The sequence below is a fragment of the Salminus brasiliensis genome, chromosome 3 (genome assembly GCF_030463535.1).
Source record: "Salminus brasiliensis chromosome 3, fSalBra1.hap2, whole genome shotgun sequence".
NCBI classification, from domain to species: Eukaryota; Metazoa; Chordata; class Actinopteri; order Characiformes; family Bryconidae; genus Salminus; species Salminus brasiliensis.
In genome coordinates, this window is record NC_132880.1 from 39263436 (window position 1) to 39277970 (window position 14535).

Here is a 14535-nt window from a genome sequence, read left to right on the forward strand (position 1 = left end):
AATAGTGCTTCTTCTTCACCATTGGAGACATAGCTTGACTCCTTTAAAGGACTAATGGACAATTGTTCGCTTAGCTTAGACATAGTCGATCGGCCAGGACATGTTTGAGTGTTTACAGAGACTGAGGAGACCGGCCACTGGTTGAAAGATGAATGGGAGAATGGGAGTTCTTGTAACGCTCACCATTACACTGGAAGCGGAGAAACCCCTTTAAAGTATTTTACGCAGTATTGCGCCAAACACTACAAACTAATTATGAAGTTTTTTCCGGATTATTAAAGTAAAGTAGTAGTAGTTTTTGAAGCGATGATCTGAGCTTCAGTTGCCGGTATTTTGGTAGATTGAGATGGAGCCTGGTCTTGGTATGGCTGGAAATGACTGCCAGGAGGCGTTTTAAAGTAAACAGGCTTGCCTGTGAAGACTTGCCTGTGATGTGTTTAGTTTAGCTCCAGAGATGCGAGGGTCATTTTTGGCAATTCAAGAATAATAGTCACTAAGGGTGTGATGGTACACAAAAGTCAAGGTTTGGACCTCAACAGACAGTTGTGCAGTTTGTTGAAATCTGCACAGCCTGTAGAGTGTAAACATTAGCATGTACTGTTTGTTTTTGCAAATGTACCCTACTGTCCAACAACACCTCGTCATCCTCGTCCTCATCTGATTATCCATGATTTTGTGAGTTGAAAAAATGGAAAAAGAATGTTGCTAAAATCTAAAAAACAACAAAGGAGGAGCAGGCAATTCCCACAATTCCATGCAAATCGAAACTTACTTGCTAAAGAGCCTATTGCCCGCCGACGGGCCAAAAGTGTAATTACAAAGTTAACTCAAAGAACGGACCCAACACAAGTTTGGTTTCACATTACATTCATTACTTACGTTTTTGTCCACCGCATGGGCGCTTTGTACTGTGACAGTTCGGTACAAATATATGTACTGTTACACCCCTAATAGTAAAGTACTGTCCAGAAAAGGCATGCTATTAGATCTTTTCTTCTGATTATTAATAATTACCTATTAGTCTTGATTTTGTCCTTGTGATCTGAGGACATATTGACTGAATCTGAATCTGATTTGAACCTGGTGGGTCAGATTCTGAGGAATTCACTACAACTCATCATCTGAAATAGCTCCCTCTGCCACTGCCCAGTGTAATTAGACTATTGCATTATTGGGAATTAAGAATATTAAGATTATTGTGTGCATGAAACTGTGAAAGCTGCTATTTGAGGAGGATTAAAAGGATTGGATCGGAGACCGGAAGTTTTATTCTAGAGCTGATTACTGATTACTTTAATCTGTGCTCAACATGGTCATGTAAACACAGGGGCAGGATCTCCACTGTCTTAGAAAGTGTCTACTGGTGTCTACTTGTCAACGGTTCTCTTTCCATCTGTCGTCTGGCCGGCTGCGTCATGCCAGCTTTCCGGTCAGCGCTGAAAACTCCGGAGAGAGTCTTTAGAGCCTTTAGCTTCCAAAGCAGCATCAAATCGCAGGCTGCATTGACCTACTGGGACTGGGATAGAAGATAACTAATTGAGTTTTTTTTCCACTTGCTAACCTTTAGATTTTAAAGTCCCTGAACTGATAACGAAAGCATCATTTAAATGTCCCTAAATGAGCATGCTGGCTGTTTTAATCTTCACATGTGGGTGGAAGAAGTGAGTCATCGTTCAGTCCCAGTGATCTGTCAGCCCCACTCAAGAAATGAGTTTGCTCTCTTCTATGACTGTTCTGTGTCAGCCATGCTTAACCAGACTCAATCCGCCAGCATTTCCCATTCAAATAGCTTTACCCCCTGAAACTACAGCTGAGTAAAAGGGGATTGAATGGTGAACACGGAGGATGTTGAGTAAGAATGGAAAGCAAGTGTCATCTGTACCTCTGATGGGAACTTCGAAGAGGTAAGCTGGCAGTTAAAGTGACGGGATGGTAGCGCTCGAGCATAAATCTGTGAAAGTCCTTGAGGAGAGTGCACATGCAGTAGTTTTCTTTTCTTGCTGTGTTTCTCTTGGTCAGGCTTTAGCCTTGACTTACATCCTGTTTCTTCTTCCACCATTCTAGCCATGCTCTATGTTTCATATTTTCATCAGCTCTCGACTTCGCATTTAACCCGATCATACCTAACGGCTCACCGACAGTACCAGAAAAATGTCTCAGCTTGTGGAACTGGAGCTTTCAAACATTCCCAGTTTACGTAGGGCTTATTACTGATTGGCTAATGAAGGCAAACGAAGTGTAAAGTACATTCGCATTTATATGTTTTGTTTGTTCAAAGCATCAGCAATAAAAATATAGTCATTTTCCATCAGCGACCGACAGCAACATTGAGAACTACACTCTTAAAAATGATGGTGCTACAAAGGATTATTTGAGCAATGCCATAGAAAAACCATGTTTGTTAAACTGATCTTTAACGGTTTTGAAGAACCTTCCTTCGCTTCCTTCGCTAGCAGTTTAAAAGTGTATACTCTCAAAGAGAGCAATCTCATTCACAAACATGGCTCTTTATGAAAAAAAGTGTGTCTCTTCTATGGCATCGCTCAAAAGAACCCCTTGCAGCAGCTTTATTTTGAATGTGTAACTTGTTATGGACAGAAATACAACATGGCGTGAATAGATGCTTTTATATCTGCCTCAAGATGAAAGTCAAGAGTCAAGTCAAGGTGCTTTTATTGTCATGTCAGCTTTGTACAAGTACACAGTGAAGTAAAATTACATATTGTCCAGAACAAGGGTGCAACATGGAACAAATTGAGAACAAAAACAATACAGAACAGGACAGACTGCGGAAAGTGCAACGTGCAAGACAGTACAATAAATACAATAAATACAACTCAGTTCTGAGTAGAGGTATTGAGTGTAAGGTGCATAGATATTTAACAGGTAGGTATTGATAATAAGGTGCGTAGAAGGTGCATAGAAATGTAACGTGCTGTGACATATGCAGACTGCCTACAACGCACATGAAACACAGCAGGTACAGAGGTAGTAAAGTATGGGATATATAAATAAGATAAATAGGATGCAGACAGGTTAAAATACCTGTGGTCTTTTGTGAGCAATGTCCTGGGTTGGATCTTCAGGAGACGCAGACTGAGCGCAGACTGTGTGGGAACAGTTGGTGAAAGGCTTACAGAGGTTGATATGAAACAGGTGAGCAGTAATTCGAGTTTACGAGGCCCCTGTTGTTACACCTGGAATAATAGGTGAGGCAATGTCTTGTACAAATTATTTTGGATTAAAAGTTCTCGCCTGAAAGCACAAGTAATGGAACACAAGCGATGGCTATAAATGACACCATGGTTTTGTGTTTCCCAAGAAGGCTGAAAGTAAAACCGAGCGGGGAGGGGGTTAGGACTTTAAAAGCTTGCATGCATTAACTTGTTTGTTGTGCAAATGAAAATGATGTTGAGTTTTTTATTTGTGTGAAAAGTGTTTAGAGATTTGAATCATGTATGTTCAGTGCATTCCTTTTACTGTGCATTCAGCAGAAATGGGAAGGAAACACAATTTTGTCATACTGTGTTTTATCAAGAATGATTGGTCATTTAGATTTTTGTACAGAGGCCCTAGATTGTAAACATGTATTTTCCTTGGCATAGTTTACTAATGAGAAGCTTAAAGGAAGCTCAACAGCATAAACACAGGACGATTTCAAAACTTCAAAACTGTTGCAGAACAGTCTTTATTTTTCTCCCATTTACGTACTACCAATCAACCCACCTATTTGTAACTCCCCTCCAGGCCTCCACCAATACAGCCACTGCTGCCGGGCAGTCGATGTGTTCGGGGGAAAGCGTTGGGTCGAAAATAAAGGTGCTACAAATGGTTGGTGACTGATGCCATAAAAGAACCACCTTTTGGTCATAAAATGTGTGAGTGTGAAGAGCTTGATTTAAGGGTTCTTTATCAATTTAAAAGTCACATGGAACCAAAAGTGGTTCTTCTATGGCATCACTCAAAGAGCCTTTTCTAGCACCTTTATTTTTTGGAATGTAACATTTTACATTTACATTTTTATGGCATTTAGCTGACGCTCTTATCCAGAGCGACTTACAAGGTAACTCGTATTACAGAGGTGGGTCAGTGTAGTGTTAGGAGTCTTGCCCAAGGACTCTTATTGGTGTAGCACAGCATAGTCACCCAGACCGGGAATCGAACCCCAGTCTCCCACATGGTGTGGTAGCTCAGTGGCAGGTAGTGGTGTTATCTGTTGCGCCACACCAACCAGACGCCTGTGCCGGGCGACATCGCTGGGGGGCCATGAGGGGACAGAGCGCCATCTACCCACCTGGAGAGAGCATGGTCAGTTGTGCTTTCTCGGACTCCAGAACTTTTACTCCCGAGAAATTTGCAGAGAGCCCTGTATGCTCTAGTCAAAGCTGACAAAAAAGTAAACGTAACAGTAACAGCAAGTTCAGGAGACTCTGGTGTTGTTGATACTGTATCACTACCAGATTCTGTTTATTATGAGAATACGGGTTACTACGCAAACCAGGCCTTGTGACCGAGCCTTTTCCTGTGCCAGTGTCCGCAGAAGTGGAGCTGAAAATGGCACGTGAAAATGTGAAAGCCACATTGGCAAACAGGGATCCACGCAAGGCTAAAAGCTAATGCTAGAAACCACTTTTTACCATCACACACATCACATTTTACCATTTACACACATCAGAAATATTTAATATTATTATCAGTAAGACTTGAGAAAGCCAAACCAGGGGAAGCGAGTTTGTGAAGGACGCACATAAAACCTGCTCTGTTATTTATTATTTTATCAAAGTGGTCTTTTTGTATTGCTTTTTGCACCAAACTGTTATCCTGCAGGCTGTGTACAAGATTGCAAACTGAAGTGAAGGGAGATTTGCAGCAGGGTCTTGTGGTGAGGTAAGAGCAGCCTGGGCTTTGCCAGACAATGTGCTTCCACTCTGGACAGACACTGAGGCAGCGAGCATGGCTGGGGGGGGAAAAAAAGGAAAACATGGCACGCAGGAGAGCACGTGCGGCACACTCTGGGAATGTTTAGATATCTCCCCCGGTATTCCAAAAAGGAAGAAGAAGGAAGGAAAAAACGACCTTGCATGCTGTAACTGTGACAGGGAGTGAGAGAAAAAGGGAGAGAGCAAAAGAAAGGGAGGGTTTCTCTAAAACTAAAACTGCAATCGCTTAACAGAGGCACAGCACGATGCACGGTGAGCTTCTTATTTGGTATTTCCTGCGTGACCCTCGCCGCTGGCCATCCACGTGGGAGAGGTGCGGCCCTTGCTCTCAGACCCCGTCTGTATTAATTGTTGACGGCTATTGGCTGCAGGCCAGTCCGAGAGGAAGACTGCTGGAGGGGGTGCAAGGGCATCTGGATATTAAAGCTTTGCCTGTACCAAAAAAAAAAAATTACAGCATATATCAGGAATTTTCCAACTAATGATGTGCGGATGTGGTAGCACAGGGGAAAGAGAGGCTGACTGTGCTCTCTTTGTTCGCTCAGAGAGGGCCCCATACAGCATTCCTGTAAGCTCTGCATACTTTGGCAGTGGTTGTGGAGCTTTTTTTTATTATTTAACTGTATACAGTTTACGCGCTCCTCTCACTTGTGACTTCATAGATCTTTCTCTGCTCTTGGCCGGGACATCCAGTATTGTTGCCATTGTAAATGGGCTTTTAAAAGAGCAGGGGAAAACCCCTCCTGGATGACTCTGGGGCTTCACAATAATGGTGTTTACAGCCCATTTGACTGCGAGGCGAAGAATGGCTCGTTCAGAGACAAAACATGGCAGGAGGGGAGGTGGTAGGTCGAGCCAAACTCATGGGTTTGCTAAGTGTGAGCCCATTGTGCATGTACAGTAATCAGTGATGCAATGCAAGTGTTGCTCATGATCATGCAATCAAAGCCACTGTGACATCCACTTCCATCATCACAGATAATAGCGTGCTAAGAGCACACTAAGGAAATGCCGTTTTTATGCAGCCATTGAATAACGTAAGCCTTTTTTTGTATATACTCCAGGGGCAGCACCCCACAGCAGCTTAAAACAAGCTGGAAAACGGGAAAACTCCAAAACCTCAAAACTGTTTTATAAAAGACTTGACTTCCTTAAACTAATTTTTTACACCTTACAAGCCTACTAGCAGAAGCCTTGGCAAAGTGAAAGCTGTGGAGGCAAGCAGGGATTAGCTCTAGACTAAAAGCTAATGCTAGGCAGCAGGTTTTTACCATCTCTTCTCTCCATTGTCTGGGAAGCGGCTAGGGGCATAGCTAAAAGCTAACCGGCTACAATCTCTTTAGCTTGCCAACAGCACACTGGCTGAGGAACAGCAACGCTATCCATTAAGACATAATTAAATAAAAATAATTGCAGTGTTGTTGTTGTTGCTATAATATGCTGCTTCTGTGAGCCGTCAGCTGTTCCCAAGCTCCCCGTAAAAAGGAAAATCGTTTGTTTCATTCTGCAGCAGAATAACAGGGTTGTAAATAGGCTTGTAACATCGCACCTATGCATTTTTTCCTCCACAAAGCAACATACTTGCAATTTTTACATCAACAAACAACTACAAGTACTCAATAAATGCAAAAAACATAATACCCAGCATCCAGTTAACAATAACAAAAAGCTACTTTTTATCTTATTTAATTTTAACTCCTTCATTCTTGTCATTCTTTACTCAAAGTTGCTTTGAGCTTTAGGGTAAACGTTCTGTTCCTCAAACTTGCTATACAAGCTGCACTGCGCACACTCCAGCAGCGCAGCAGACTGAGCAGTGGGCTTCTAAGCGTGGGCTAATGATATCACAGATCAGATGTGTTATTAACTAAATGAGGGGTCTTCACTCTCTAGGCTCATTTTTTACCAAAGAGCTTTGTCCGCCGCCAAGTTAGTAGACTTGTCCCTTTAAAAGTGTCCAGGGGTGGCCTGAAAGAATGCGGATGAAGGTCTTATGCTGAAGAGGCCTTTCATCCTTCGCTTCCTTTGAGAGAGAGAATGTAAACACAGGCTCCCGGCCAAGCCCATCGGCCGGTCTTATTCTTAATCATGTTGTGTCCCTATTGTTTTAATTCTAGCGGGTTTGGGGGGGTGGGGGCTCTGAAAAGGAGTATGCGAAGTGCAGGGAGGCACAGACTAGCGGCTGCGCTGCTTGGTGGAGTAAGGGCTGCGTGGATGTGCCTGGACAGCATTGCAACGCTGCTGTTTTCCCTTGTGCTGAGTGGGCCCGCACTGTCTCACCAGATAGGAATGCACAGAATGCTGTCCTTTAATCTGAAGGCTGCCAGGATCGCTTTTTCTGACCCTTCAGTTAGTGGCCAGTGCAGTACAAAGCTCTGCAGCACCAGGCTTAGAGAGGGAGCGAGATTATTTGCTCATCAGGATTAGAATTACAATAACATTATGACTTTATTGGTAAAGTACACTCGCATGCACTGTATTCTATGCAGAATGCAAATGTTTAAGGGATCATACAAACAAATATAAACCTAAAAATAAACAATTCAGTGCATCGACCTGTCCGTCAGACCTCCGCTATGCTGCTGTAAATGCAAATAAGCGTTTTATTAAGGTCATTCAAATACACGAATAAGCATTATTCATGTCATTATTCACTCACTTGCCTTAATTACGTAATTAAGTATTTAATGTGGTAATTTAGTTTAAAATTATACATATTATTAATATTATTAATATGTATATGTAGTTAAAAAAAGGATGTATTATCTTGCCTTTTTTACAATATGTTTATATGTGAGAGAACCGCTGACAACATCTGGACACAATCAGCTGAAATTGTGCCTCACATTATGTGAAATGGCCACAGTTTTATATAGAAGTATATATATTTTTTTAAAGAACGTAGAAGTGGAATGGTACAGATGTCACAATTTGGTGCGTGCAGTCTCACAGAGAGTACACGGTACAATAGTTATGTGTGAAGATTGTTGAACCACAAGCATGAGATTCCCCCAAAACCCAGAAGCACTTAGCAATGTCCTGCACAGCATGTATGCACGTGCCTGTGTAAGGCGGCGCTTTTGCTTGAATCTTGTCAAAAATAATCTCATTTGTGTTTTATGTGAGGCTCGCTCGACCATTTAACAATGCTGAGTGGGAAATCCAGCCCTACAGCTGATCAAAAATCTAGTTCTGAGCAGAACAAGTTCAAACAAAACATGTCTAAATGCTTCATACTGAAGATTAGAGTGAAGTCTTGAACAAATAATGGTCATTATTTTATCATTGTATTTATCATTTACCATAATATTTTATAGGTTAGAAAACAGAACAGTATACTGAGTAAAAGTGGATAGAGGTGGGTCTTGGCCTGAAAGGGTTTGGTTCTAAAAGTCCTAGCATCTGGCATTTGGGGTTTCTGTTGCTTTTTTTCCCCAATTGCATCAAACTTGCACCAAACCGTGATGTCCGAACTGTAGCTACAGTGTACCATTACACCCCAAAAAGAAAGACTACAGTACTGATTGGTCTGTAGACCAACTGGTTAATTCATATGCGCCTATATATAGATCATTCATCATATTCACTATTTAATATTTACAAGTATGGATCACCATTTTTCATAAACTACATGCAATGTATGAATATTGAACCCTCACCCCTAAAATTCCATTCCAGTGTATGATGTTTTTTTCTATTAAATAATCATGTGAAATCATTTTCGTGCCCACCTCTAAGAAGCATTATGCAAGTGCTCAGGAGAGGGGTGCATGTAAAAGCTGTAACCTATAAAAGTTTGGACTTTACATTTGGGTGTGAAAGCTGGTTTGACGGAGGACTGAGGATCAGGATCAGCTGACCTACCCAGTACTTCTGAGCCAGGCTTGTTTGTGCTGCAATAAAAATAGGGAAAACAAACAAGCATGCTTCAGCTGGCGAGGCGTGCAAGGGAAAGGCGTTTCATCACCTTGACCCGCCGCACGCTGCATTTCATTCAGTGCAATCACAGAGACGCTGTTTGCGTTAGTTTTGCGTGTGCTCTGAGGTAAGCAGAAACGAGTGTCGGCTGTTATATCTCAGACAGTGTCATGTGCCGTTTGACAGAGGAACCCTTCTCTGGGTGCGCGACACGTGACGTGAGTTTGACAGTTTCACTGGCAAGTGACAAACTGAAAAGAGCTGTAAAAATGTCATTGCCTTGTGAGACGTGCTGTGGTGTTTGGTCTTTTCAGATCTGGCTGGATCAGCACCTTTTAAGAGATTTAGCACCAACCCTGTTCAAGCGCTACAGATTACTGTGTAGGTAACATCTCGCACGCTCTTCAAATCATTGCTCTCTTCTAGGTTTCAAAAAACATTCAGCACCCACATCTCAGTAACTGTTGCCTTCACCTGCAAGAGTGCTCTGCAGAGCAATGGCATTTGTAAATGAAGGCTGTGTGTATGTGTGTGTGTGTGTGCATGCGTGTTAATAGAAGGCCTCACCACAAACACACAGGGTTGAGAAAAACGGATATACTTCAACTGCGGTTCTTCCTAGAAGTCATGCAGCATCCCCCCTTAATGCTGCTCATATAGTTAGCTTAACATCATACATTTACATAGAGAATCAACTGCGAGTTTGAGTTGAAACAAAGAGAGATAGGTGCACTATAGTTCTACAGGCATCATCAGTCATTTCTAACCGTATAGATGGAATATCTGAGTTGCCATGTTTACCAAAACCAACGCCTGCCTGTATGTATAAAATGAGTCAGTCAGTGTTGGGCTGAGCTGTGTGTTTCATGCTAATGAGGAACCATACTGCACCAGTGGTCATAACAAGTACTGTCTGAATGAATGTCTGATTTTGAATGATAAGAGTGAGAGAGTGTGTGTATGTGTGTGTGTGTGTGTGTATGGACGGGGGGAGGGTGGGTGGTGGGGGTGAAGGATGGCTATTTTAGAATGAATCATGTGCCTCTGCTGAGGTCACATGACGACAGAAGGACAAAAATGTTTCGTCCTTTTGAGTTCATCTTAGACTTCCTCCCTAGTTCCTCTTAATCAGGAAGACTAAGATGAGAAAGTGTCAACATAGTGCATGCTGTCTACCACTAAAAATAGCTTCTTTTGCACATGAAAAAAACGTGAGGTTAATTTAATTCCATTGACACTGATCTTGCACCACAACCTTGAAATAAGGCAAGTTGTCAAAACCTTCGATCAGCGAGTAGGGGACTACAGTGTTTGAGCAAGACTGTCAATGCAGCTGAATCATAGCTGTAAGCTCCTAGTGTCAGAATGACATTGTGTCAACCCTGAGAAGACCTAAACTAACTAAAAATAATAATAATAATAATAATTAAAGTCATAAGTCATTTGTTATTTTTTTATGTGAGCATATTCTAGTCCCTCTTTGTCTCTTAGAGTTAAGGCTGTTCTTGTTACTGTACCTTTAAGACTGATGATCATGGCCCCAAGTGGTCCAGCAGAAAACTATGCTGTTACTATGACCAGAGGATCACAATATTGCTGCATGCAATTTTGGGGCCCTGACAGAGCACAATTGGTCCTTGCTCTCTCCAGGATAGGTAGATGGCACTTTCTCCCCACATCACTCCAATGCTGGCCGGCACTGGCATCTGCTGGCTGCATGGCGCTTTCCTCTGAGCATGTTGGTTATCCAGTGGCGTTGCATTGTTAGCAGTTCAGATGGAGATTTTCCTCCCTTCATATTTGAAAATATTTCCACACAGAGACGGAAAACAAAATGCTTGTGTAAGCATACTAGCCCTGTTAGTCGACAGTACCTCATAAAGAGAGACCTCAAAACGTCACTAAGAAGGAAGACGACTCCGGTTGGATCCCAAATGACACACTACTTCCTATCTAGTGAACTATGCAAGCAACCAACATTCAGCTGCATAACTTTGGAGCATGATGTTAGCCCAAGCACTGGTGTTTTGGTTGTACCGGGAGGGGTTTTGGTTGTGGAATGCAGCTTGGAGAGACGAATGTGTTTGCACTGGTTGCACTTGGGTGAGTTTACTCTTGCATTTGGATGTGGCTTGACCTTATCCAGATATTATTCTGATACTTAAATAAGTACTTTTTATCACTTAAGAGTGAACCAGCAGATTAAACTGCTATATCCTCATGGTTGTGACATCACAACTGTGACCAATTCAAAATGTGCTGATTTGTGGGATGTGAACAATATTTATGTATGCTTGAAAGTAACATTATTCATAGTAGTCCTTTAAACCAAACAGTGCTGCATCCCTGACTGCATAACTCTTGATTCGGATTCCTTATGCAATGTATTGTGTATGATTGGATCACTTCTGTTTATGCACCAGTGCGATGCATTACTCTAATTATTGTCTAATCAGCGGCGTATGGTCCGTCTGCTGCTCGCAGCTTCATTCCCACACCAGCACTCATTAAGGATGACGCTCTCTCTGTGCTGCGACCATTGGCCATGCGCCAGTGCGCCTCACGTTTTACAATACACGCCCCTTGATATACGCCCCGGGCTTTGCTTACAAACACAGGGGCGGCTGATTTGGCCGATAAGCCGGAGGCTTTCTGGGCCTGGAGCCCGCGGGGAGGACAGCATGCTGGAGAGGGAAAGCACCTGGAAGCTGTCCACTTTCTGGAGCAGGGTCACTGAGTTTCGTCTGGAGGCTCTCCCTACTGTAGCTGTTAACAGTGTGCCTCTGCTGTGCAAATGTAGTCTAGCCGGACCGCTCTTGGAGCTGGAGGTGTCCGATGCCGGCCTGTTGGTGAAGGTGTCATTGAGTTTAAGGACTTTAAAAAGATCGTTTTTTTGTTGTTGTTGTTTTTTAAATGCCTTTTTGTCCTTCCCTGAACATATTTAGCTACGACCTGGTTAATGATGTCATGTGACGTAATATTACTTTCATCCATTTTGTAGATGAAAGGATGTAGTACAGTGTCAAAAGCTGCATTAGCAAGTCTATCTGAGATCATTTCGGAGACCTTTGTGTGTCATGGTAGTTTTTAAACTTTGTATATTGTATAATTGTATAAATTTCTTTTTTTTTGCCAAACTGTTGCTTTAAGGACCATAAGATTCTGATGTGAGAAAGGGCAGCAACCAGATTCAGAGTTTCAGTGGCTTGTTTGTTGGTAAACCATTGAAGGCCAAAGGTCCTGGGTTCCGTAGAGGCACATGGAGACCACAGGAGAGGTCCCCAATGGTTTGCTGTGGAAATTTTGTGCGATCTTGGTATACCAGAACATAGAGCCTTGCATTGCCAGATGTGATTTCTAACCTTACGTAAGTCAGACGTAGGGGCACAGAAACATTTTTGTATCTTCCAGTTCAGGGGATGCTAGACTTCCAAAGTGCACCATATGTCCCTATTTACTTTTGCCCACCTATAAAGGCAGTAAACCACTGAGGACCAGGGATGACAGAATTGTTCATTCTAAAACATTGGGCCTCAAAAAGTCTACATCAGATTCAAATTCTGTTATTAAACTGAATTGTTTGTAGCTATGCTCTTATAATGATGGATCCCATGATCTGAGGAAGAAATGTCTTCCTCAGAATGGTTAGGGAATAATGTCCATTGCTGGCTTCAGCTTACTTATTTAATGTCTTGTGCACCTTTGTCTTTGTGAATTTCCCCACTGCGGGACTAATAAAGGATTATCTTATCTTATCTTACCTGTTTGTGTGTGTGTGTGTGTTGTTCAGGTGGTCACACTATGGTATCGAGCTCCAGAAGTGCTTCTGCAGTCAAGCTATGCTACCCCAGTGGATCTGTGGAGCGTGGGCTGCATCTTTGCTGAGATGTTCAGGAGAAGGTGAGACTTCATGCATTTCAACACAGAACATTAAGCTCACTGCTACCCTTTTCACCCCTATTCTCACAAATGCTGCAACTGTCACAGATTTGAATGAGATTAAGAATTACAGGTATGACTTGGGTTATGACAAAGGGTGTCACGGAGGATTTGGAGCATAAAGAACAAGTCCAGCCTGGGCAACCTGATTGCTCAGTCATGGCCCCATCACTGGAAGTTTCACACTGCTTATGTGTTACTTTCTAGTGTTTGCTCTACAACAGCACAAAAAAAAAATGCACAAAAGCAGCCATTCATTGTCACACTGTTGGTCAAAGGTTTGGCCAGTATTTAAATGAACACAGTTTTCCCCTTACCCGAGATGTAGTCAATCGGCCAAGACACGATTGGTGTCCTAGCTGCCTTTTGCACTGGGGCTATCAGGGTAATGTAGCTAACAAATAATAGAAGCGATTGGCATACTTTAAACAAAACAGTGACATAATGACATAATTGTGCAAACTGCATGCCTAGATCATCACACGCTTGCATCAGACCATGTCAGGTTGTTTATTTATTTCACATAGCATTGCTTGTTAGGTATGGGTACAGATACTTGAATACTTGGTTAAATATTCAAAATGACAGTATTCAAAACCTGAAATTACTGTTTTAAAATAAAATGCATGCTTTCAAACATATTTTCCTCCATGTACTTTTTTAACCTATAGTTTTGGTACGTTTTGGCCTTTTCTTTTTTCTTGGCATTATTTTCCTTCAAAATTAGCTTGAATGCACATCCCTGTTGCCAGTGTTGGTAGGGAAGTAGCAGTACATGTGTTGATCTTGAAACATGCATGTCTATCCAAAATAAATTATTTTTGGGGTCATTTTTTATGATTTGTGTGCATCCCTCAGTTTGACTTACCACCCCGTCACACTATCTTGTTTTATCTATAAACAATATACTGTTGCTTTAAATTAATTGTATGGAGAATATACAGTACCTATATACAGCACCTGATGTTAAGGGTGATCAGGTACAGAGCAGCTGACTGACCGCAGCTGAGTTTCTTAACAGTTTGGCAGTATTACAGTTAAATGGTAGAGGTTTATGTGATTCACACTTTACTGGGTAACCACAGAACAACCCAGAGCTGGAGCCTATGGCTTGTACGGAACCATGATGTATACCATTCCACCCCTGTGATTTGGTTTCAGATAGTGTATGATAAATGGACACTAGTATGCATGTCATTTTAGGTTTCAGATGTCTACTACAACTGTTTTTATGTAATAAACGTGAGCTATTCTGAGCTTCAAAACACTTCAGTGGAGAGTCTCCAGATTATTCGATTAGTTAAATTTAGTTCATAGCCTCAAACCATTATTCCCTGTAAATCACTGTAAAAGACTTTGTCAGTGTCGGACTTCCCACAGCCTCAGCCATTTGCAGCGGATACTATGCATGCATTTCTGCACGGCCTGAAGACCTGAAATGGACCTTTTCACTCCGGAGTGAAATTTATCAAGCTTATTTTGAAGGATTTGGGTCAGACTGTGTTTTGCAGAGCAACACAATACAAGCTGTCGCAGGCATTTTTATTAGTAACTGTTCCTCCACTGTTTCACAATGTGTGGCGAGCATGCGAAATGTAGAAAGAGCTTTTTAAATGCCCTTTCCTTCATCGTGACCACATTTTCAGAGTCGGTTGGGGTTGTTAAACAGTTGGGGAAATGCTCTTACTGTTTGCTGTGGTTGCAGAAGGCTTCTGAGGCCTCCGGGTGCCATGTTCCT

General features: G+C 42.1%; 1 protein-coding gene across 1 annotated transcript in view; it reads left to right on the forward strand.

Moving 5' to 3' along the window:
- cdk6 (cyclin dependent kinase 6) overlaps positions 1 to 14535 on the forward strand; it is a 45600-nt gene that overhangs the window by 18303 nt on the left and 12762 nt on the right. The window contains exon 4 of the mRNA XM_072676096.1: positions 12649 to 12758. Within this exon, the coding sequence (XP_072532197.1) occupies positions 12649 to 12758 (110 nt within the window). The remainder of the gene's footprint in view (positions 1 to 12648; positions 12759 to 14535) is intronic.